The sequence below is a fragment of the Pleurodeles waltl genome, chromosome 2_1, assembly GCF_031143425.1.
Source record: "Pleurodeles waltl isolate 20211129_DDA chromosome 2_1, aPleWal1.hap1.20221129, whole genome shotgun sequence".
Classification (NCBI taxonomy): domain Eukaryota; kingdom Metazoa; phylum Chordata; class Amphibia; order Caudata; family Salamandridae; genus Pleurodeles; species Pleurodeles waltl.
Window position 1 is genome coordinate 193,912,763 of NC_090438.1, and position 23,360 is coordinate 193,936,122.

Here is a 23,360-nt window from a genome sequence, read left to right on the forward strand (position 1 = left end):
AAAAGCACACAAAAATGCTGCTCTTTACATTAATGGCTTTTTGCTACATTTTGCCTTTCTTTTTTGGGTGGAGGAAGAGGAAGTGATGGTTGAATTTCTTTGTCTTTGGTACAATAAGGGAGAAAACCTTCGACCCTTGTCCCAACCAGCCTCTACCACCATCTTGCCCTTTGTAGGTCAGACACTTTGTCATGAGCAAAGAAAAAATATACAGACGGGCGTTGGTCCAGCGCTCTGCGTCTAATGTATAAATAAATGTAATTTATTGTATGGATCAGCCTAAAGGAACATTTTTTGACACAGGTGTACTATTGGTTTCTAGGTGCATTTGGTGCACATAGCGAGGGACTGTTTCCATTGAAATGTATGAATTTAATTGATCTCATCAGAAATAGTAGATACTGGGAGGCCCTAAAAGGCAATTGGCTACAACACAGAAGCCAGGTTTTACATATTCATGTTATTACCAGTTTGCTCTTTTCTGGATGACAGATTTGGACCTTCACAGTTGCACTCTGATCATCTAATACTGTGTTGTGGTGCTATGTACCCCTCCTAGAGTACATCTGAAAGAAGATCCTGATCTTGAAGTAGCACTGCTGTCTATGACCTGCAACATTTAATACCAACACACATGTCTGCAGAAATGAAACCAGTTGTTGGATACTTTTCCAGTGATTTCTAACAAATTTGGTCTGTTGATCCCTCCTCACTCTAGTCCTACCATTACTGATAATACCTTGATAAGAGCTTGTGATTCCCTCACTAGAAAAATCACTTGTCAGGCTTCTGCTCCCCACCTATACCCTTCCCATGTCTATTGGCTTAGTGTTCATATTTGTCATCTGCTACCACCATCTTTCCAAAACTGGCTGAGATTAAAATTGCCCAGTGATGACACTTGTCTGATAATCATGTTTCATCTTGATAGCCACCATTCTAGGAAACCTCCAAAAAGAATATGCTTCAGTCCGTCTTCTCCTATTTGAGCTTTAGTTAAATTGTGGGAATCCAAGAATCCCAAATATGCTCCTTTTTCTTTAGCATTTTTTGTGAGATACTGTTGATGCTGCAGAGCTGTCGTCAGGACCTTTCCTGTGCAGCATCAACATTCTGTTCAGAAGGTACTAGTTTCTAAATAACAGAAGTACAAGCAGCACACAATCGTGCCATTCTTGGAGTAACATAATCAGGGCCACTGGAATTATGTAAACGTGTGGCTGTGGTATTTTTCACAAAGTTATAGAATTACCACAAAATCCATCTTCTGCAGATTTTAACAAAAAATTGTTTGTAGCTCAAACTGTCCAAAAGTTATTAAAAAACAGCCACGTGTTTTGCTGCACAGTGGTAGGCTCTTTACAAAGTTGGCTGGTCACCTTTCTGATGCTTATTGCTGTATTTGGGAGTTAGACTGGTACTAATGGGTTGTAACCAATGTGTAGACAGTGTTAGTAAGTGCAAAAACACAAAGTAGTGGTGTAATACTATCACAAAATGTGCAGCATCATGCTGCAAAAATTGCCTTTTCTTGACACAACGTCCTCAACCCTGTCACATAATTTGAACTTCCTCGGCCACATTATTCTTGTGGAAACCATATGCATTTTATAAGTTAGTTAACACTGCGTCTCATTTCCTCTTCCCAAGATAAAGTGTCTCTCCCAACCTCACATGTAAAAAAGTCACCAAGCATGTGGCAAAAACTTATCAATCTAGGTAAAGTGCCACAATCACAAATTCCTCCTTTCTATCTGATTCCTCGATAGAGTGCCTGCCTCTCATTCCAGCACCAGCTTTTCTTTTTTGAGTTCTTGTATGTGGCAGTCACTATGTCCATGGAAGAGGTTATATTGGCTTGTCTGATTGGTTCCCTGTGGAGAGGCACATTTGCTGCCCCATTTTCTTGTCTAGAGTCTAAGCTAGATGTATATCTATAACCCGTGGCACTGTACTGCCCAGTGAATCACCACGCAGAAAAGCCATTAGACTTTACTCTCCTTTATTGATCCATCCATCAGCTGGAAGCCCTTCTGCTGATTCAAGGTTTACATCTGAAGGCTCCTGCTTCTTTTATTAATAAAACTAGCGACCAGTGTCTGGAAGTTCTTCCTTCTGTTCAAAAGATAATCTTTATAGTTCACCTCCAATTGGCAATATTGTTTTCAAACTTTTTTTCACATGGAGCAGTGATAGAGGCCTTCAAGAGTGACTATAGGTGCCACTCTGAAGGACAGAAGGCTGAGTCTGCCTCCTGTGCTGAGATTCATCCCGATCGCTCATGATGGCCACGGTGGGTGTTAACTCACTGACCCATCTTGTAGCAACACAACGAGCAACACAAAGATGATCTGCCAGCATTTGATGTTTTTCTTTTTAAATACATGCGCAACACTAAGGCCCAGATTTGTACATTTATTGCGCCGCCATTGCGTCACTTTTTGACGTAAAAGCGGCGAAAACTTACAAAACTCAATTCTATTTTGTAAGTTTGCACTGCTTTTGCGTCACACAATGACGCAAATGCGGTGCAAAACAAGTATAAATACGGGCCTAAATGCTAAGAATACTCCCCAGTGATCGGTTTTCACATGAATTTTGAGGAGGAGAAATTTCTCAAATGTCACATAATATACTGGAAAAAACTGAGGCGCCAGTAGAGAAAAGGCACCGTTATCAAGTTCACTAAAGATGAGTGCACAGTCAGTGATTGGCAACCATTTGTTTAATTTTTTTTTAATTAAATATTAGGAGAAACGAGATAGAACAGGTTATGTTTTATGTACTTATGTGAGCTTGAAGGAGAAAAAGTGGACGACAAACATATTGCCATTATGCATGTCCACGTGTGCACCACGTAGGCAGCGCTTCCGCACGCTGTCATCATTGGTAGTCTGTGGATGATATCAGGTTTAAGAATTGAATAGCATTTGATAAATTATATCACCACATTTTTTTTTTTTAAGAAATCGCATGTTTTAAGATAAACTGGCCTCTGTGTAATTTGCTACCCATGTCACAACCTACCTATGCCGTTTTCCTCCCATGAGGGCCTCCGGTGTAACCTATGACTGTGGGAGTCTTTGGTTTTCAAAATAAATGAAGTGGAGCTCGTTATTACACTGTGTCAGGCCCTGGGTACACAGGATCTGATTCACAAAAACTGTTTTCTACTTATGCATGCATTTTGGACAACCGACGTCCACAAAGGTGTGCCAAGTGGATGGTTTTCGATAGGTCTATCAGAAGCTTTTGTGGGGTTCAGTTCAGGTCACAGAATTTACGTGGTGCCCCTCTTTGGTTTTCTGACATTACGCCCACCTTGTGCAAAAAATAGACAACGCCCGAGCAGATATATGGCAAGAGTGCCAACATATGGCGCCACCTAGCGGTGGCTGCCATTATATCTTTATCGTGAATAGATCTAAAAAGCAGAAAGCAGACAAGGCCTGATTGTGTACTATATAAACACAGTGTATGGGCATGCCAGTGATTGTATATGTACTTCCCTTATTTGCAGGGAGATGTGCACACAGATGCAAACACACTGACCTATAGACCAATATGGCTGATATGACCTGATGCAGGCTAGATCTAGGAGAAACGAATCATTTTGCATCTCTTGGTGCTTCCTAAGCCACGTCCCAATAAAACACATGCATTTCATATACATTGATTTAGAGTTTTACATTTTTTCCTCTTTGTTAGAGCAGGAAATGGCTATAAGACATTTCAGAGGGATGACCCTCTATGGCCTGTCTTCATAAATGCACTCTCAACAAGAGTGAGTTTGGGACGCCTGCCAGGGTTAGCAAGCCTTGATCCTCCTGCCACATTTCTTTGGTTGAACCAACGCAGTCCTATGCTTGTGCCTAAACCGAGAGAGGGTGAGTGTGTGCAGCTCCTGCGCGGAACACCCTCGGATAACTAGAGCTGGTCTACTCGGCCTATCCAATGGAAAATTCAGTCCTATTTCAGAATGACTGGAATTTCGAATATTCTCAATTGCAATTCATAATATTTAAATTGCACTCATACATATTCATTGTCAAATTCATGTTAACCTAACTGAATTATACTAGTCAGTGGCTTGCTGTCCTTACCAGGACAAAGGGCTGCAGCGCAAACATGTGCACAATTCTGGATATATATATATACTGGGGGACAGCCTGATAAATCGAAAGAAGAGATGCGATCAACAGGGGATCACACGTGTCACAAATATATTCCCTCAAATGCAGGGAAGAGGTATGCAGAGGAAGGCTGCTTGAAGAGCATTGAGGAAAGACTAAAAAAGACCAACAAGGAACCCAAACACTAAGATGGGTGAATAGGTGAAAATATACATATTGGTCTTTTTTAGACTTTCCTCAATGCTCTTTAAGCAGCCTTCCTCTGCATACCTCTTCCCTGCATTTGAGGGAATCTATTTGTGACACATGTGATCGCCTGTTGATTGCTTCTCTTCTTTCTATTTATCAGGCTGTCCCCCAGTGGCGGCCGGTAATTTTAGGAGGGAGGGGGACGGGCGGGAAGCACACTCACATTCACACGTATTCATTCACACATGCACGCACATTCATTCACAACACTCATCAACATTCAAACATACATGCAACGCACCAAACATTCATTTAAAAAAAACACACACACACTTACCTTCAGCTCCGAGGTCCAAGGAGGGTTGGGACTTCTGCCTTCCCTCTTTGGCTGACCTTAGCTCAGCCAAAGAGGGAAGGCAGCAGTCCCAACTTCGTCACAAAGTGGGATGGGGTCAGTGAGACTTCTGAGCCCTCCCCACTCTGTGACGAGGTGTCACTGATTGACACTCACCCTGGGCACTTCAGGGCTTAAACCTGAAGCGCCCAGGTCAAAGTCAATCGGTGATGCTCCCCCTCGTCACTGAGGGGAAGGGCCTTAAGGCACCTTTACTGAGTTGAGGAGGTCACGCCCATCGGAGCTGTGACCTCTTCAGCCGAGCAAAGTTCAGCTCAGGCAGCCAGGAGTCTGCGCAAATCGCACATGTCTGTTCCTGGCTGCCTGACCTGAACACGAAGAGTGTCTGTCAGGCTGACCTTTGCTCAGCCTGACCAGAACTCTTCATGAGGGGCAAAAGGTGGGGGGGGGGCATTGCCTCTCCGCCCTAAAGGACGGGCCACAGCTGCTGTCCCCTTCCTCCTCCTCTCCTCCCTGCCTCTCCTTCATGAAACTACTCCCTCAATTGCAGGAGATTTCTTTAAAAAATGTAACATCCTCTCCCTTCACAAGTGGCTTATAAAACCTTCATGGTATTGCCTTTATTAAACTGCCATTGACGTTGAGTTGTAGACCTTCAGTCGTTCCCTTGCAACCTATACATCTCTATTGAGCAGTTACCACTCTCCTCCATTTCCTGTTCTTTCCTCCTCTCTTCAGCCACTGATTGTTCCCCCGCAGGTCTCGGTACTACTTTAGCTTGGCAAATTATTTAATCACAGCCTTGTGAATACTCTTCCTCTTTGAAGGTTTTGTTAAGGCTGAACCGGTGTAGAAAGGTTCATATAGCGATCTGATCATTTACATTATGGGCCTCTCCTGGTCCAGTATTAAGATTAGATCTGACCTATCATAGGTACCAAAGTTGTCGCTATGTGTTTATAGGTTTCGCTTCTGAATGTGATGTTATTATTTTTTTGCAAACTTACTAAATCTAATTACTTACTAAATACTAATACTAAATTCTTTACCTGGGTGAAGAAAACTGATATGTTTCTAAATTTACTTGAAATTCAGATGTCCGGTTTCTGGACTTCCTGGCACTAAAGACTTAGGGCCTGATTTAGATCTTGACATAGGGGCATACTCCATTACAAACGTGACGGATATTCTGTCCGCCATATTATGATCCCATTATATCCTACGGAGATTGTAATACGGTGGACGGTACATCTGTCACATTTGTGACGGAGTAGTCCAACCACCGAGATCTAAAACAGGCCCTGAGTTGACATGCCTGTCTGAATCAGAAAACCTTTTACTGCACTCATCTCACAACCCACTGAGCAGTATTTGAGCGAAATGTGTTTCAGGTAACGATCAGGCCCATGAGATATTACAGGATAGTTAGTGGAATCCTAAGCCCTCTTTCATTAAAGAATTACACACTCAAGAACACTAGAACTCAAGGGATATATTTTAAATATTTATTTCACATCAGAATCCTAGTCTAGTGCACACTTGCATTTTAACCACAATAAAGGAAAATAGAATTGCAGCAGCAACGTTCTCTAAAAGCATAAACAAGAGGAAACATTCTAACATGATTGAGGAGATAAGTCTATAGCAGGGTCTCCAATGAGTAGCTCTTGAGCTACTGGGGCCCTATTACTTAAAAGACTTTGGTATTACAGAAGGGGCCGCAAACACTAGTATGGCCCCTTCTGTAATACCAACAGTGCTGGTGCACATATAGTGCCAGGGCTATCACCACATGGTGTCCCCTCATTTGCATCGGGGTATGACCCCATGCAAATGAGGGATTCCTTTTCCTCTGTGCCCACATCGTACTATAGTCACAGGTGCAGAGGCAAAGAAGCTGTCTGGAGGTGCACTGACAGTGCACCCCCCTGATGGCAACCCTCTGGAGGGGGTAAAGAGGGCCTTATTGAGCCCTCAGACATCCCCTTGCAGGCAGGTGCAGTCACTCACTGCACCCATCTGCATGGGGATCTCTAATCTCCCTTAAAAGTGCAGGTGGGTTGCCGCCTGCAGAGTGAAACACAGAGCGGCATTAAAGCAGCCGGTCAGTTTTTCATTTAAATGCGCTACACTCAGGGCAGTGCAAGTTCACAGCTGCCATTGGTGCAGCCGTGTAGATGCATTCCACAATGATAAAGCTTTTTTTACATTAGAGCTGGCAACCGTGCCTGATGCACTGAGTTGATCACTCCAGGTAATCTTTCAAATGGTGGCTGCAAATGTAACCTTCTCTGATGTGGTTACTATTGCATCTCTAATAATGTGAGTAGGTTGGGTGGATATAAATGAACATAAGCAGCTCTTACTGCAGAAAAGGCTGGAGTGTCCAGGTAGCAATCCTACCCTCACTCTGCTACTTCCAAGCCCTAACCTATTTTTTATAGCATAAAGTAAAATCTATTTAGAGCTTCGGAGATGGTACACATCTGTTTGAACAATAGATCTTATGCTTAATTCAGTCCCAAGGTCTTTTATTCTTCCCTCATGAGACCAGTTGTACTGATAAGTCGGCGAGTGAAGGCTAAATGCCTCCCGTCCCGGTAGCCTTCAACTGGGACTAGAGATATGATTCTGTACAACCTGTCCCAGTGTCACCCAGTATGAAGATTCCCCTGAACTCTTCATTTTCTGTAATCAAAGTTTATAACTTAATCTAATTTTTATTAAAAACACCAAGCAAAAACAACCAACAGAAAGTGGTCTGATGCCCTTCAATTATTTTCATTGTACAAGATTGTATTCTTTAAAAAAAATATATATATATAGACAAGACATCTAGTTGTCAGCTTCTAGAAATTCTTAAAAATCAGTAACAAGCTAATGTAAAATGAAGCCATCAGCTTCAAATTAAATACTGTGATATGTTCATGCAAGCTTGCAGCAGCGACTGCCACTAGGGTCCGGGCATTGAACCACTGTCTCCCTCTGCCACTGCTGCTTGGCGTATTACGGTTTTCATACGAAAGCACACATCTCAGGGATCATTTGTTTGCATGCAAATGTTGTAAAATACAAGCAGAAGAGGGTGCCAGTAGAAGTATTGGCATTTGTCAGGCAGGGGCTGTTTCAACCTGGCCTCACACATACACAATACATATCTGACATGCTGCACTAGCATCACACAGTGTAGCATAACAGATAATAGAACTTCAGGGCTTGTCAAATACATGCCCTCTTGCCCAATCAGAAGCTGGAATAGAGGAAAAAAGTCTAACTTATCACCTTCAACCTATTCCAGCTTCTGATTGGATGGAAGCTCATAAATATGCCTCTGGCTGCTGTAGTCAGACGGGAGTCGGACATTGTGGGCCTCAAAGGTAAGTTTTTGTGTTTAAAGTTGTGAGTGCATTTCTATGTATGTGTGAATTTCTTTGTGTGCATGTCTACAACTGTCTATGTATGCATGTCTGCTTGTGTGCGATGTGAAAGTCTAGCAAGTTTGGCACAAGACTGAGTGTTGGATAGTGCTTTTGGGCTCCACCACTTTAAAAATCCAGCAGCCACCTCTGTAAGCTTGATTATCACCTTACAGGACAAAATAATATAATCTAAATGTGTGCCATATTAATCAAATGCTGTCAGCATCATCCTGTATATTTACTTTTAATTAAATAACTGTAACACGCAACTCAAGAAGGGAAATACCCAGAGTAGAACAAACATAATATAACCTTATAGCCTGCTGTAGAGATCTATACTGGCCATTAAAGACCCGCTCCAGCGTAAAAAGCTGAAGGCGAGGACCTTTAACAAGGGAGCGGGTCGTTAGTGGCAGTATAGCCCACTACATCGGGCTATAAGGCTTTTAAAACATTCCACCCATTGAGGGCTGAATGTCCTAGTTATAAAAACAAAGGCCTCTCAGAGCTCAAGGGGGTTGAAATCTCCAAAGCTCCGAAGGCTTTGATTCACAGCTCTTACTGTGATTGTTCGATTGCTAACATGCAGATCCAGGTCTGTTAGATGTTGAACATTCACAGCAACAGCTTTGAAAGAGGGTTGAAGTCAGCCCTTGGTTCTCCCATGGCTCGGCTAAACTGCTTTTTCTCATTCATCCTGGCCAGGGAGATCCAGGAGCTGAGTAGCATCCTTCCTTCCGAGGCTCAAGTGATTCTGTGAGCTATGGGAGGAAGGATGCTACTCAGCTCCTGGATCTCCCTGGCCAGGATGAATGAGAAAAAACAGTTTAGCCGAGCCATGGGAGAAGCCCTGCAGCACAGCATCTGCCTTTCGCTTTTTCTTGTCAACTCCATATATTTGAAGAGGCATGGGCAAGATTGTGGATTAGAGGATAGAAATGTTGAGAGCAGCGGGCCTATATCAATCTATGTGGGCTGCTGCTGCTCCAATGTCCTTAATTGAGTTCTCAACATTCCAGTGTTCTAACATTCATAACAGAACACTCCAAGAAAACCAATGCAGCTTAGTACCAGTTCTCCCGCATGAAAGAAGTGAAACTATTCCTGTCTTGCATTAAAGTGCTGGTCCTTTTTCAGCTGGGTGATAGCAACTCTCCTCTGATGCCACACTGGAATCCTTGAAAGGCACTATATATGCTGTAACATAGCTCATAATGGACTTTAAGAAACTTGACCACATAACCTCAACATTAAAAGAACTGCATTGACTTCACCTACCTGGCCCCCATCACCTTAAACGCCAATAGAATAATTAATAATGCCATCAGCACCAACACCTCTAGATGCCACAGATAGTGACACACCAGGAGCTAGGACATCAAACGACTGGCAATGAAGAAATGTAAATAGGAAAGATTAAATGCATTTTCTTCCTTTTTAAGTAACCAAGGTCTGAAACTAGGCCTCCATGGATAGCATGACTACTCTGGCCCTCCAGAAATTTACAACTAAACTAATGACCCACTTTTTCAAAGAGGGCTAGAATCAGGGCTGGCTTTAGGGCAGAGCGAGTGGTGCGGTTGCACCGGGTGCTGACCTGAATTGGGGGCACTGACCTCAGGGGGCTGCTATGTTTAGCAATAACTTAGAAACTTGTGATTTAAAAGCACCTGCTGAAAAGTCCCTTGTGCGTCCATTCTTCAGGAAACAATTAAAATGTCAAGATACCTCTTGTGATTAATGTTCCTGCTAGGTAGAGAGATGGGAGCTTTGTCTAACGGCAGCTTTGACTCACCATAAAGTAGCACAGAGGGTTAATGTGCCTGCTGCAAAGAGCAGAACTATATTTTATGTGGATAGCTGAGTGGATTAGTAAAGCCAGCCTTTACAAGCGCTTCAAAACAAATTAATGTATGTGAAAGCAGGGCTATGGAGAGATGAGGGGAACATTTTCCAGGTGGTAGTGAGAGAATGCAAGGGGGTGGTCATGGGGTGACAAAAAAGACTGTCGCACAGGGCACCGCCAGCGCTAAAGCCGGCCCTGGCTAGAATCCTACGTGTTAGGAACCTTTATGCCACCTGTCATTTTGTAAACTATCAGGAATCATACCCAGGGCTGGCTTTAGGTCGGTGCGAGCGGTGCAGCCGCTCCAGGTGCTGACCTGCATTGGGGGGCGCTGACCTCAGGTGGGGGTGCTGTGTTTAGCAATGACTTACGAAACGTGCGATTTAAAAGCACATGCTGAAAAGTTTCTAACCCTCAGAAAACAATTAAAACATCAAGATATGGCTTGTGATTCATTTTCGTGCTAGGGAGAGAGATGGCAGTTTTGTCTAGCAGCAGCTTTGACTCTCCATAAAGTAGCTTGGAGGGTAATACACCTGCTGCAAAGAAGAGAACTATATTTTATGTGGTTAGCTGAGTGAATTAGTAAAGCAAGCGTTTACGAGCGCTTTAAAACAAATGAATGTATGTGAAAGGGAGGCTATGGAGAGACGAGGGCACATTTGCCGGGTGGTATTGAGTGAATCAGAGGAGGTGGTCATGGGGTGGGGCGCACCCAAAAAGACTGTTGCACAGGGCACCACCAGCGCTAAAGCCGGCCCTGATCATACCTCAAAGATATTGCAATTCTTCAGAGTTGCATTGCTGACACGAGGCTTGCGCTTTACAAGTGCCAGTGCATGCATGTCTGTCACATCATGCAATATCACTGCTCCTTTTACTTTCTGCCTACTTCCTTGCCTAGCATCCATGCCATTTACAGCCAGTATATCGCTGCTTTTTGGTTTGCTTCGGCCACCGTGCTTTCTTCCAAGCTTAGGGAAATGGCACACACAAAAGAGCTATCTTAACAGATGCTAAAGTCAATGCTATGAATCAAATTAAAGTGAGCATAAAGTGTATGTTTATGATTGTCTGGGGCAGGAGTTGGAAATCCCAAACGTAAAAACATGTTTAAAAAGAATTAAAATATGCACCTCATTTGTGCGTGGTTCACAGTGTGTTATCTTAAACAAACAAGCGCCGGAAGTCTGTGTTTGGACTACTCTAGCAGGGCACAGATTTAGGTTATTTTTGGAAGAAAGGTCAAGAAAGCAAACAATTTCAGAAGTGAGTTGTGATTTGTGAAACAGCGCCATGTAATTCTTGGCTTTCTCTCTATTGCAGCGCAAGGCGGAGGAATCGCAGCCGAGTAAGAAGGTTCACCGCACTCTGCCCAAAGATCAGACACAGTTATTATCCCTGCAGCATGACCACAAACACAAGAGTAAGCAGCTTTCCAAGGTCTCGGGGTCAGCAGCTCAGGCTCCACCAATCAGCGCGCCCAAAGAGGTAGGAGAGATCACACAGTGGGGGCAATGTACACGTGACCCCGTTGCAACTGTTTATGTGCACTATCAGGTCTGTAATAGTGTTCCCGCCAAGCCTTGCTTTCTGTGTGTTGGTTTCTGATGGCCTGACTGCAGTTCTGTTGAGCTGCGTTCCAGGCTCAAATTCGACAAATATTTTTACTGCGGCCCCTTTGAAACTATGGGGATCGTCTCAGTGTGATGAGTTAGCATAAATATGCATTTTTTGTCAGGGTTCCATCACATATAATCTGTACAACTCGAACACAGGCCAATGTGAGTTAGCATAAATATGCATTTTTTGTCAGGGTTCTATCACATATAATCTGTATAACTGGAGCACAGACCAAAGCTGCAAGATTAAGAGCCACTCATAGATCCCCATGCCATACATTAAGCCAGACATGGGCTAAAACCTAGGATGTCAACTAAGGGTAGCCATGAGAATCATATAGTGCCCTTGCTGACAGTTAAGTACCCCTGACATTGACATTACAGTCACTGGTTTCTGAGGTTATATAAATATGTTCGGAAACATAAGCAAAAAAAGGTGCCTAGAGCCCACTCCCTGCCCTCTCTCTGCCCAACCTCTCAGCAGCAGCACTTTTGGTGCTAAGTGTGAGACAAGGGATCAACAATGTGATGTCATCAGGTGCTTAAAGGTTACATGTTGTACTTTGCAATACCTCTGGCATTTTGATGCATCATGTCCCTGTTCATAAACGTTGCCAATCACAGTGTTGGTATCTTGTTCTCTACATTTGAGGTGGTATCTGACGAGGGCCTTCTTGGTTACTATTCATAGCTCCCCATTTGACAAAACTCACTGACAAGATCAAAGAGGCAGAAAAGTGTGAGTCATAGAGAGAATGTTGCCCATGAGGTTGGGAGGGATTATGACATTGAGGGTGAGTTATATTGAATACATAGGGGCTCAATAAAGTGATAGAAGTGGAGACATGGGCACGATAAAGTGATAGGACTGTAGTCATGTTACTCTAAAGGCTATAAATCTGGAGTTCCTAAATGAGAATGAGTGAATCTTTCTTGGCCTTTGGTTAGAGAGTGTTTTCTGCTATCCCCGTAGGCGAAACATGCACTGTCCCATTTAGTCAAGGTCCTAACAGATTGCCGTAGGCATGTGATGTAAAGTTTAGGAATTCTGCAAGTATAATTTGGGCACTATATTGTGACCGTTGCCTGTTCTGGTAGACTTGCTCTTAGTGAAGATGTAAAATAAACTGGAATGTCTTGCCACTGATTCCCTTATGAAGGTTGTGGATTTGATGAAGAATTGGCCCTCCATACTCACTGAATTTATGATGAATCCACAGATATTGTGGGACATGTCTTTCAGGGCCTTCAGCTGACACTGGAGAATAAGAAAGCATTAATATTCAGCCTATTGCAACACAGTAGTGCAAATGCGACCCTACTGCCAGTTGCATTTTATAACAGTACAAGGTCTGCTATTCTCATCCCACAAGGCCAGCCATTCAGTCAAGGACCTTAATAGATTGCCGTAGGCATGGTCATGTAAAATGTAGGAATTCTGCAAGCAGAATTTGGGCATAACCTGGTGACTGTTGTATTCTCTTGCATATTTGCTCTCAGTGAAGATGTGAAAAACTCATGGATTGTCATGCCACAATAATGCAGTAGAAATGCAAGTACATTTCCAGTTGTATTTGTGCCATTTATAGAATGGTAGAAGAACAATATTTTCCCCACAACTCTGTGGAAACTGTATACAGCTTTGAGGGCTACATTGGAGTGATGTGTGTTGCAGGAGACGGTCATGACTGAAATGCCCTCTGCCTCCTTTAGGTCTAAGTGGTGTAAATCCTGCAGTGTTCTAAGAACAGGCCTGACATACGTAATGTGTCCAGGAATTGGAGACTGGCTCCTGAGCTCCTCGAGTGGCAATACGAGTTAGAATATTTGGATCAAACATGACAGCCTTGAACAGAGCACAATTTGTACAAAGAGCTGATAAAATGTACAGCGCGAACAACTATGTTTTCTCAGAATGAAGCAGTTGATTCAAATATAAAAGCAACAAGCTAAAGGCTAGCTGTGCTAAAAATATGAAAGGAATAAAAATGTGTGTATGTGTAAAAGACACAGGCTACAAGCCTAATGCTAAAATAAGGGTGTCCAACCTAGGCACTAAGGAGAACCCACAACACTCTTTTGCTGCATCCCTGCACCATAAAAGAAATATAAATGAAATCTTTATTATGATTTTGGAACTAGTGGTGGTTGGTATTAGGAAATACATACACTAACTACATGTAATCTGGTCTGAGATGTTCACAGCCACAATCGTAATAATGAGTTAACAATTGTAGTTTTGATATACATGAGACATGGGCTATTGTGGTCCTGAGCCAGCTTAAGTGAGTCTCTGAGGTTCACACGTGTGGCTCTATGGTCTCAGTGGCGTAAACAGGAACTTTAAGAGATGTTCATGCAGAGATACTAAGTTAAGTGAAGAGGGATTGGGTGTCGTGTGAAAACGTAGACTGCAAAAATATAGATTTCAAAACCACCAACTAAAAGAAAATCCAGTCTCCCGCCAAAGGCTAAACGGCATGTTCCCCAGTCTCGCACTATGGTGCACACTCCATTAGACATTCCTACTTAAAGAAAACAGCCCAGGGGTCAGACATGTAAAACGTGTGCTTTAGGTAGAAGTAAACATATTACATGCAAATATATCAAACAATATACCGTTTGACCCTTTGCTTGCACCTGGTTTTCCAGGAAAAACCAGAAAACTATATTAATGAAATTATGTCCCTGTTCTTACTTGAAAGACTAAAACAGTAATTCTTGATGAATATCACAGTGAACAATATTGATGAATGTGTATAGTTTTATTTCATTAGAGACTCTATACTTTCGAAGACATTCTGATCCAGTTCATATCAAGAGCCATATAAGTTTGAAAAAATATACGTGCTAGATGATAGAGCTACAGAACGTGCCTCAAAATGTATCTTTAATTGCATGATATGCTATATAGCTTATCTTTTCTTGCAACTTATTTCAGTTAATTCTGAAGCATTTTTGGACCTGCATTACTGCATTTTATCATTGGACCTGCCTGTAGCCCAGTTAGATGCAGTAATGCAATTAACAGGTTCTGGACTTTTTTAAAGACTGGGCACTGTGGGATACTCACAAATAACACAGTGCCTAGATAGCGATCACCTTCCACTGCTTACTACATAGACTGTCTATAGGGTGTCTGGTTGCCATGTCTTGCCAATGCCTCAATGAGTTATGTCAGGTTAAGAATGTGAGATTTGTGCAACTTATAGCAAGATGTTCCACATTGGTCTGAAGGGGTTGCACGTTCCAGGATGAACTGAGCAACAGCCTTCACGCTTCTTGTAGGGTATAACTTTAGGCTAGGATTAGGTCTACACATTAGTATCCTACTGTAGACTCAATGTTGGTCAAGTCATTCATTTACTCACTACTGTGTGGACCATCCCATTTTAACACTGAGATTTCCTCTAAGTTTGCCTCTAATTTGTATGCTATTCAGGGCTCAACTCTGAGCATTGATTATTCTCCTTGACAGAAAGTGTGCTTTACTTCACAAAAAATATCGGGAAATATATCACACGCTAAATTCATCCTACAGGAACCTTCAGATACAGGAGTGAGTCTTAGGGCCAGATGTATCAAACTCCCAGTTTGCATTTCTTAAATAGCGATTTTAAGAAATCGCTATTTTAGAAATGCAAAATGGGATGTATGAAAATTGAGATTTGGTAATAGCAATTTCTTAAAAATCGCAATCGCTATTACTGAATCGCAATTAGGGAATGGGACTCCATAGGTGCGACTGGTTTGGCATTACCTAATTTGCGAATTCCTGTTAGGAACTTGCAAATTAGGTAATGCCAACCCCCTTTGATGCACCCCAAAAAAATATTTGTGGATATGTGAAGCGGACACATGCCCTAGAGGCATGTGTGCTCTACATGTCATTTAAAAAAATTAATTTATAATGCATTTTCAAAAATTGCACATGCTTACCACCCAATTGGATTTGGTGGTAATTGTATTTCGTAAATGCTCAATTCGCATTTAGGAAATGCATGAAACATGTGCTTTGGAAATCGCAAATAGGAATTCCCCATTTGCGATTTCCTATTTAGAGAATCGCAATTTGCGATTCCCTAAATGGAGTCGCAATTTCAGGGAATCGAACTGCGAATGCCTTTCATAAATCTTGAAAGGCATTTTTGCATTCGCAAACGGTCGAATTTTGCGATTTGCACCGTTTGCAAATGCAAAATTGTTTGATACATCAGGCCCTTAATTCTCTACAAAATCAATCTACAGAAAGCCCTTTAGCATACTTAAGTCATGTTTTACATTGAGTGTGGTACAGTTTGGAGATCATGAGTAACGAATCTCAGTGAGATGTCAACAAATATTGATGGATTCATAGGGAAAGTAAAGTGCACCAAACACAAGAAATACCTTGAAAAAATTGGCAGTGTGTGATTGAACATAGAACGTTCTAAAACTGAGAGCTTTTTAAAGAAGTTTTGGGCTTCATGGCTTGGGGTGTAAAATAGTACTCCATGAAAGTTGACTTCTTTATAAATCCTGTAAAGTAGGACGAATATTTACTCTAATCCAAGAGGAAAGTACAACTCATAGACTTGTATTAAGACTATGGTTCATAGAGGTGTGACTCTTCTGTACTGAAAGATAGAAAGTTTCAGTCTTTAAGATGGGGAACTGGCAGTGCCCCAGTAATTTTAGTCACAATGAAAATGCTGGGTAAAGCTATAATAAACATGACTCGACTCTGTTGTAGATGCAGATATCATAGTCCCACCCCAAATTAATTCAGATAGAACATACAGACATTGGTGCAGTAAGGCTGATCATGAAGATTTGTGTCCATTATTAGAAAGGTAGGATCTTTGATGTTGTTATTGGTCTCAAAATGGCAGCCATCACAGCCTACTGTTCTCTGGTAAAGACTGCATTACACAGGGAAGAGGTGGATGCTTTACGTGTTCTGATATAGTACATGTATGATGACAAGTATGTAAAAGGTAGGAATGGTTCAGCGGGAAAAGTCACTAAGACCATAGAGTAGGTCAAGGTTGTGAGGTGACACCCACACTGTTGAGTTGGATGACCACAACACACATTTGTAGAGTTTGGTGTCTGATGTACCTATCAAGAGGCATACCTATGTTTCAATATCCATCACCAGTTGAGGTTGTGGTAGGTTCATGAGCGGAGTATGCCATCCAAAAGACTTTAAAATAATTTGTTGTCTTCTGACAGAGGAAGAAGTTACATATACTTTCAACTAAAAACTGGATGGTGATGGACAGAAAAAAGATTAACAGGTCTTTCCTATCTTCATGGAACCAGTGAAGTTTAGCTGGAGATTGAAAATAGCAGGACAACCCTGAAACCGACCACTGTTGACACCTGAAATCTAAAACCCAATAGGAGGAACATATGCCACAGCTGACCTGCAGCTTCTGCCTCGCATGATGCACAATTGTAAGGCAGAAAAGGTTTTAATGGCCCTGTTATATTTACTTCAAGGGAACCATGTGTGCCCTTTAAAGGTTTGAAGCTGCAGTTCCTAAACCATGAATGTGTTCGTAAGACTCTGTTTAAACCAAAATCCACACTGAGAACATGTCCAGGGACCCATATTCCTTGAGAGGTTATGTGTGATATACTGGGATAGGTGCAAAAATAGGAGCCATGGGTATAGTGCAAGTAGTCTCAGCTTTGGGAGAAACATACTGTAAACCGAAGCAGACCTGAGCAAGGGATATCTACCTTGAAGAAATACCACTGAGCCCTTTTTTTGAGTAACTTGTATGTCTGAATGCATTGAGCAGTTTTCAGGCAGACCAGTAATTGCATGATGGGGGTGTGCAACCAGAATATCACTGAGACACAATTGTGAGGACAAAATATAAAAAAAAATACGGTGCTAGTAAGTCTAGATTTTCCATATCTAACTCCACTTACATGTTCCTATGCTGTACCCATATTTCCAAGGTAAAATGTGGAGTTAGGAATAGTAAATCTATATTTCCACTAAATGCACTTAACTTTCAATATGTGTCCCCTCTATATTTTGTCATCAATATTCTTGTATCATAATATTCTGGGGGAACGGGTCTGTATTCAGTAGTATAATCATGACATGAGCTCAAACATTTTCACTTACAGGTCTGCTCAAGTCCATTATGCCTTCTTTATACCCAGTTAAGGCTACAGACTTTTCCAATTGTAAATTGCTCTATGTAATAAGGGTCAAAGAAACATCTGCTGCTTTCTATTCTAGAGCAAACAGAGTAGTCCAGTGCGGGGCTGCTGATCAGATGCATGGTGTGTAGTAACACAGGTACCATTAGTGCATTAAATCACTCCTCTATTTTCAAAGGGGTTTCCTTATGTGTAAAGATAGATTTTAATTTCTACAGATATGCTAGAAAAAAAACTTTATGTAGTTTTCTACCCATTTGTGTGTATATTGTGATGGCAAAAACAGCAATACGTAATTGTACACATGTATTTTTACACAAACCCTTATTTACTAAAGTCAGTAAACATGGGTATGCACCAGAATGGTGCACCTACCCGAGGCTGGCGTAATGAGGGGAAATATCTTAATTTGCCCTTGTTACTTCGTCGTTGCGTGTGTGGTGCATTCTGCAGCCCACATACAAAGAGAAATGAGCCTTAAAGGATAGTGTTTGTGTGGAAAGCTATCGCTTCCTGCACAAAAACTATTCTGATCACTACACAGGCACCCCTGTGTCGCTGTGCAAGGGTGCCTGCGTTGGCAGTAGGCCGCCAGAAATGAGCCAGTGCTGTAAGAGAGCAGACCTGTAGTAGACATGAGACATAAAAACTCTCTCCCTTTGACAGAACAGCACAGCACCTTCCCTTGTTGCGTTACATTGTATCAAAGTTTGGTAAATCTGGCCCAAGAGGTATTTGTTTCTCCCCCTTGTTCAGCATAGCAAAGGAACATCTTTTCCTGTCCTCCTTAGATCCTGAGTGACACCATCGTCTCTTTCTGGCCCAAACCATGGATTCTCCTTGCCTTCTTGCCTCTTCCTGTATGCCTTCTTTGCCTCATCCGTGCCTTCCTGACTGGGATCTTCACCTCACTTCTTCCCAACCCGACGAGTCTCTTTGCCTCATGCTTCCCATCCCAACCTGGCCGATCTCTTTTCCTCATCTTCCCATCCCAACTGATGTCTCACCAGTATCCTCTCCAATCCAGTCTGGCATCTTTCCATCTCCTCGGACCCCATCAACGCATTCTGATGCTGCTGTTTCGATCTTTTGAACATATTTTAAATGTCCACAATATAAGGAAAAAATCTCATTGGAGTAATGTAAAGTAGTTAATACTTTTATTGCGTTGTTTATTTACCATTTGCAATAAATAACAACATATAAATAAATACAAAAATACACAACACAACCCCACACCGATCCCCTTTTCTTCTCTTGCGGTAGCATAGACGGGAGCAGAAGATGCTGTTAAGTTCAGTCCTGAACCTTTCCTGCAGGAAATTGTCCCCTTGCTTGCTTTGCTTTCGTTGAGAGAGAGAGTGTGTGTGCGTGCGTGCGTGTGTGTGTGTGTGTGTGTGTGTGTAAAGTGTGTGACGGCTGCCCCCTAGCGGGGAAACCGTGCATTCTCAGAGGCACTGAAAACACGTAGTCCCATTGATTCGACATCTGATTTATATTGGGACCTACTGTTGGTGCTGAGCGTGGATGCACATCGCACATCCACTGTGTCAGAGAGCCAAGGAAACTGACGCCATGACCGATTTCTTGAAATATCTCCAAATGTGCTCATGTACTGTTCTATAGTTCATTTATTCAGTTGCAATGTCGAAGTTCTCCCTGTTACAAGAAAGGCTTCTAAGCCCGGTAAGTCAAGAAAGCATCACTGCGTGTCAGATAATGTGTGTGCAGAGAAGAGGAAGTGTGCTGAACAAAGCATTTCCCCCTGCGAGGCGCAGTCACTGCGTGATGAGCAGCGGTGGAGCGGGTCTGCTGTGGAGAAACACCTTGTGAAGTTCCACCAGCGACAGCAGAGGCTTCTGAGTCAGCCATACTCTTCTAGCACGTTCTTTAATAAAGGAATACATACAACACACTTTCCATCGCCTCGCGCTACAGCCACAGTACACCCACAGCTTATTTTTCAGAGTTGTATTTAGAGCCGGTAAATATAGTGCAGGGGTCGCAAGTTAGGATCGCGACAGTCGTGACTACGCATTTCATTTTTTTCCGAGAGATAAATGCGATGATCGCTGAGGTCATTTATACCAACACTTGATTGGAAATTGTAAAGCTGTGTCAGTGCGCGGCGCACAAACTTGGATAGTGTCTGTAATGCTGAACGCTTCTGTATTTAAAGCAAGCATAGGTCTGGCCTTGGTAAACTGGTGTGCCGATTAACATTTGTATTTTTCCCGCTTTAGTCCTTTTTAATGAAAACATATTCCACAATAAGAAGTAGGAGGAAATAAAACATGCTGTCGCCTCACACTATGCCTGCAATAAAAATGTTAAAACACAATAATTGCATATAATCAAAATTGTACGGTACAGGTGCTGTTTGACAGACAGGTGTACACAAAACAGACGTGGAAACCCTTCTCAGATTGTGGTGCACTTCACAGGAGAATATGATTCGTACTGTTGCAAAAAATGACCATTGCCTTTAAGTTACTGTAACCTGAAGACATAATTTAAAACGTAAGGATGACTGGAAAAAAATAAAGAATGGAAATCAAAAAAATAAAATTGCAAAAGTAAAGTATTGGCCCACCAGGCCAGGCACTAAAGTGCACTTCATTCTGTGCGGACGTGCACTGGTGAGCCCATCACAGTACAAGAGAGTCACTGGCTGCAGTGGCCCGACATGTTTGCTTATGCTGGTTGCTGTGGTGGTGGAAAACAAAATATGAATGACAGTTTGCAGCTTTTATCCAGCCCAGACCAAAAGGTTAAGGCCCACATTTATGGCCGTGTGGCGCAGGGCGGACAAATGTGTGATAGGGAAAGGGCAGAATTACGCAGTATTTAAAAGAATACCACACATTCTTGTCCTTTCCCCAGCGATGGCACCTATAGGCAGCCTACCACCAATGAAGCCACCCTTGCACCATGGTGCAAGGGTGCCTGTGTTGCATGCAGGATTGTTTCTGTGCAGGAAGGGACACCTTCCTGCACTAAATCAATCCCGAAATGCTTTTTCCTCTTTCTATAGAAAGATGAAAAAATTAGGAGAACTACACATATTTCTCCCCATTACGCCTCTCCCGAGGAGGAGTATCTATTTGGCACATTCCCAGTTTAGAAGTTCTTGTAAATCAGGGAATGCGGAAAAATCCATAGATGAACACCCATAGAAACACCTCCCTGGCACAGAGTAATGTAACGCAGCGATTTGAGCTGTGTTAAATTATTTGTAATTTATGAAGCCAGGCAGGGCCATGCAAGGTGTCCTTGCGTTGCTTCATAAAGCACCACATTGCATGGTGCAAGAGCGGCTCGAACCGGGTCATACATATGGCCATAAGTCTTTTAGAGTCAAACAAATGCTTTTAGGGAAACTGCCATATGAATGAGTAACAAAAATAAATCACCACTCTTTTCCACTTTTCCTTTATTTCCTCGTTCTTTTTTATTTTCTTGTCCAAGTTTACCAGGGCATGATGGTGGCTAAAAACAAAAGAGGGTGATTATTCAGATGCCAGGCTACATTAGGTCTCTTAGCTGTGTGCCGTTTTCATTCCATTGCCAGTTCTGATTTCTCTGTATGGTTTCTTAAAGGAGACAAGTTCTCTCCCATTCCAATCTCCTTGCTCTTACTGAGCTCCATGTCCTCATGTGCTCTCTCTACGTCCCACCCAACACTACTACCTAATCCCCGTCTCCTTTGCGAATCCTTTACATTATTTGCTGTGAGATGGGCCTTCATATAGGCACGCTCAAACTTGAACTACCACTCAGATTGCTGCCAAAGTTGAAATCAATCTCTACTTTTATCAATCAGTATTTGTATTGTGCAGCACTGTCACCCCTAAAGGTATTTGGGTGCTCATCATACCAGCCGCCATGTTCATCTTACTGGTCTACAGTATGGACTGGTAGAAGTATTTAGACCTGAGATGGGTACAGTGATTATACACCAGAATGGGTCAGGACACGTTCATGGGAAGTGTGTGCTTGAATTACACTGAATGGGAGAAAACGTCCGTGTCAATAGCTTAGATATTGCAATTTTTTAGCAAAGCTGAGGTGGCAAATGTTCCCACCAAAAGGGGGGAGCCAACTGTGCTTTTCCTGCTGCAGTTCATAGAATTTGATGGCGGGGTACAGAGGGCATGGCAAGGTATACTTTTATGCATTTGAGCTTTTTTAAAACTCTTACAACATTTTCATATGTTGTTTTCCCAATCGACTTCAAGAAATCACTAATTTGATGATGTAAACTTCCAACTGGTCACAGCATACACTACCCCAGAAGGTTCAGTATCCTGACTGTCCAAGCAATGCAGCCTTAAACACCGCACCCAGGTCTTTGAAGATACAGCCCAGGCTCCACAAAACTCTGTACAATCTATTCAAGATGGTGGCCTTAAAATGACTTCTACCCGCCTCTTTCTATTTGATTTCCAGACGTTTGTTAATGCATTAACTTTCTGCCATTATTTTTACAAATGTTTTCCTTAACTTTTATGTGAAGTACCTTATGGTCATCAAGTATGAAAATCCAAATTAAATCCAGTTTAATGTACATTGTTGAGAATGATACCTCAGTATCACATGGCGATCCACAATGTGAGATGTGTGGAATGGTTCATGCTGTCAGGGGACAAATTACTTATTTATCATATCTAACACACCCCATCTCATTTTTCACTTCAGCACGAGGACAGAAAAAAGAAAAGTGAGTGCCAGCAGACCAACCTCAACTGGGCAGCTATTGGGCAGCACGCACTGCCACACCTCCGCCTGGGCTCCGGCAGCAGCTCCAGCCCGTGCACGCCAGCTTTACAGAGGGCAGTCATAATCCAGGTACCATGCTCCGGGAACACAGATGACATCAGCCACAAAAAAAGCATCAGTGTACTGCACCTTGAAAAGCCTGTGGATTACAAAAAATACAATACCATAAAAATTGTAGTCATTTTGGTGCAGTTTTACAAGTTTAGTTACTGAGTAACAGCAGGTTTGAACAGAGGGAAATTAGGACCAATAATTTCCATATGTTTTCTAATCAGCTAATCCCTATATGAGATTTATCAATACTCAGACACTCCCTCAACATTCTATTATCTATTACATATAGCCAAATAAGGGCAACATTTTCCCACCCCCTCCCAACATGAGTTTGTCTGTAGTCAGTTTAAGAGTACGAATCACAATATCAAACTAATATATAATTAAAATAATACAATCTGTCCACAAGGCAAGTTGCCTACATTAAGAACGATCTCATATTTCTATATCTGCTTTATGTATTTGCTCAGTTAAACCAGGTAGAGAAACAAAGACGAGAAAACAAAGGGTAGGACACAAGGGAAGCACCTAGAAATTAAAACAAAAACTGCAGCTTACAATCCAGACTAGCCATATTCAGGGACAACTTTTTGCATATAAATCTTGAAATTCTTTCCAAATTTTGTGAAATTATCCTCTTCTTCACAGTACGAGAGAAAGATTTGCTGCAGAGTGAACTCGTGACTGTTTGAGTAGTAGTACAGTCTCTTTCAATTTGTGAAGAAATATGACCATAGCCACCACAAGAACACTTTTAAGACACAGTTTTGGAAATGTATCTGAGACGGCCAACCGCAATAC

The 23,360-nt window shown here is 42.2% G+C and overlaps 1 protein-coding gene across 4 annotated transcripts in view; it reads left to right on the forward strand.

Moving 5' to 3' along the window:
- Positions 1 to 23,360, forward strand: part of NRK (Nik related kinase) — a 720,008-nt gene that overhangs the window by 442,887 nt on the left and 253,761 nt on the right. For all 4 annotated transcript variants that reach the window (XM_069212387.1, XM_069212389.1, XM_069212388.1 and 1 more), the window contains exons 14-15: positions 11,269 to 11,433; positions 22,425 to 22,574. In XM_069212387.1, coding sequence (XP_069068488.1) covers positions 11,269 to 11,433; positions 22,425 to 22,574 — 315 coding nt within the window. The remainder of the gene's footprint in view (positions 1 to 11,268; positions 11,434 to 22,424; positions 22,575 to 23,360) is intronic.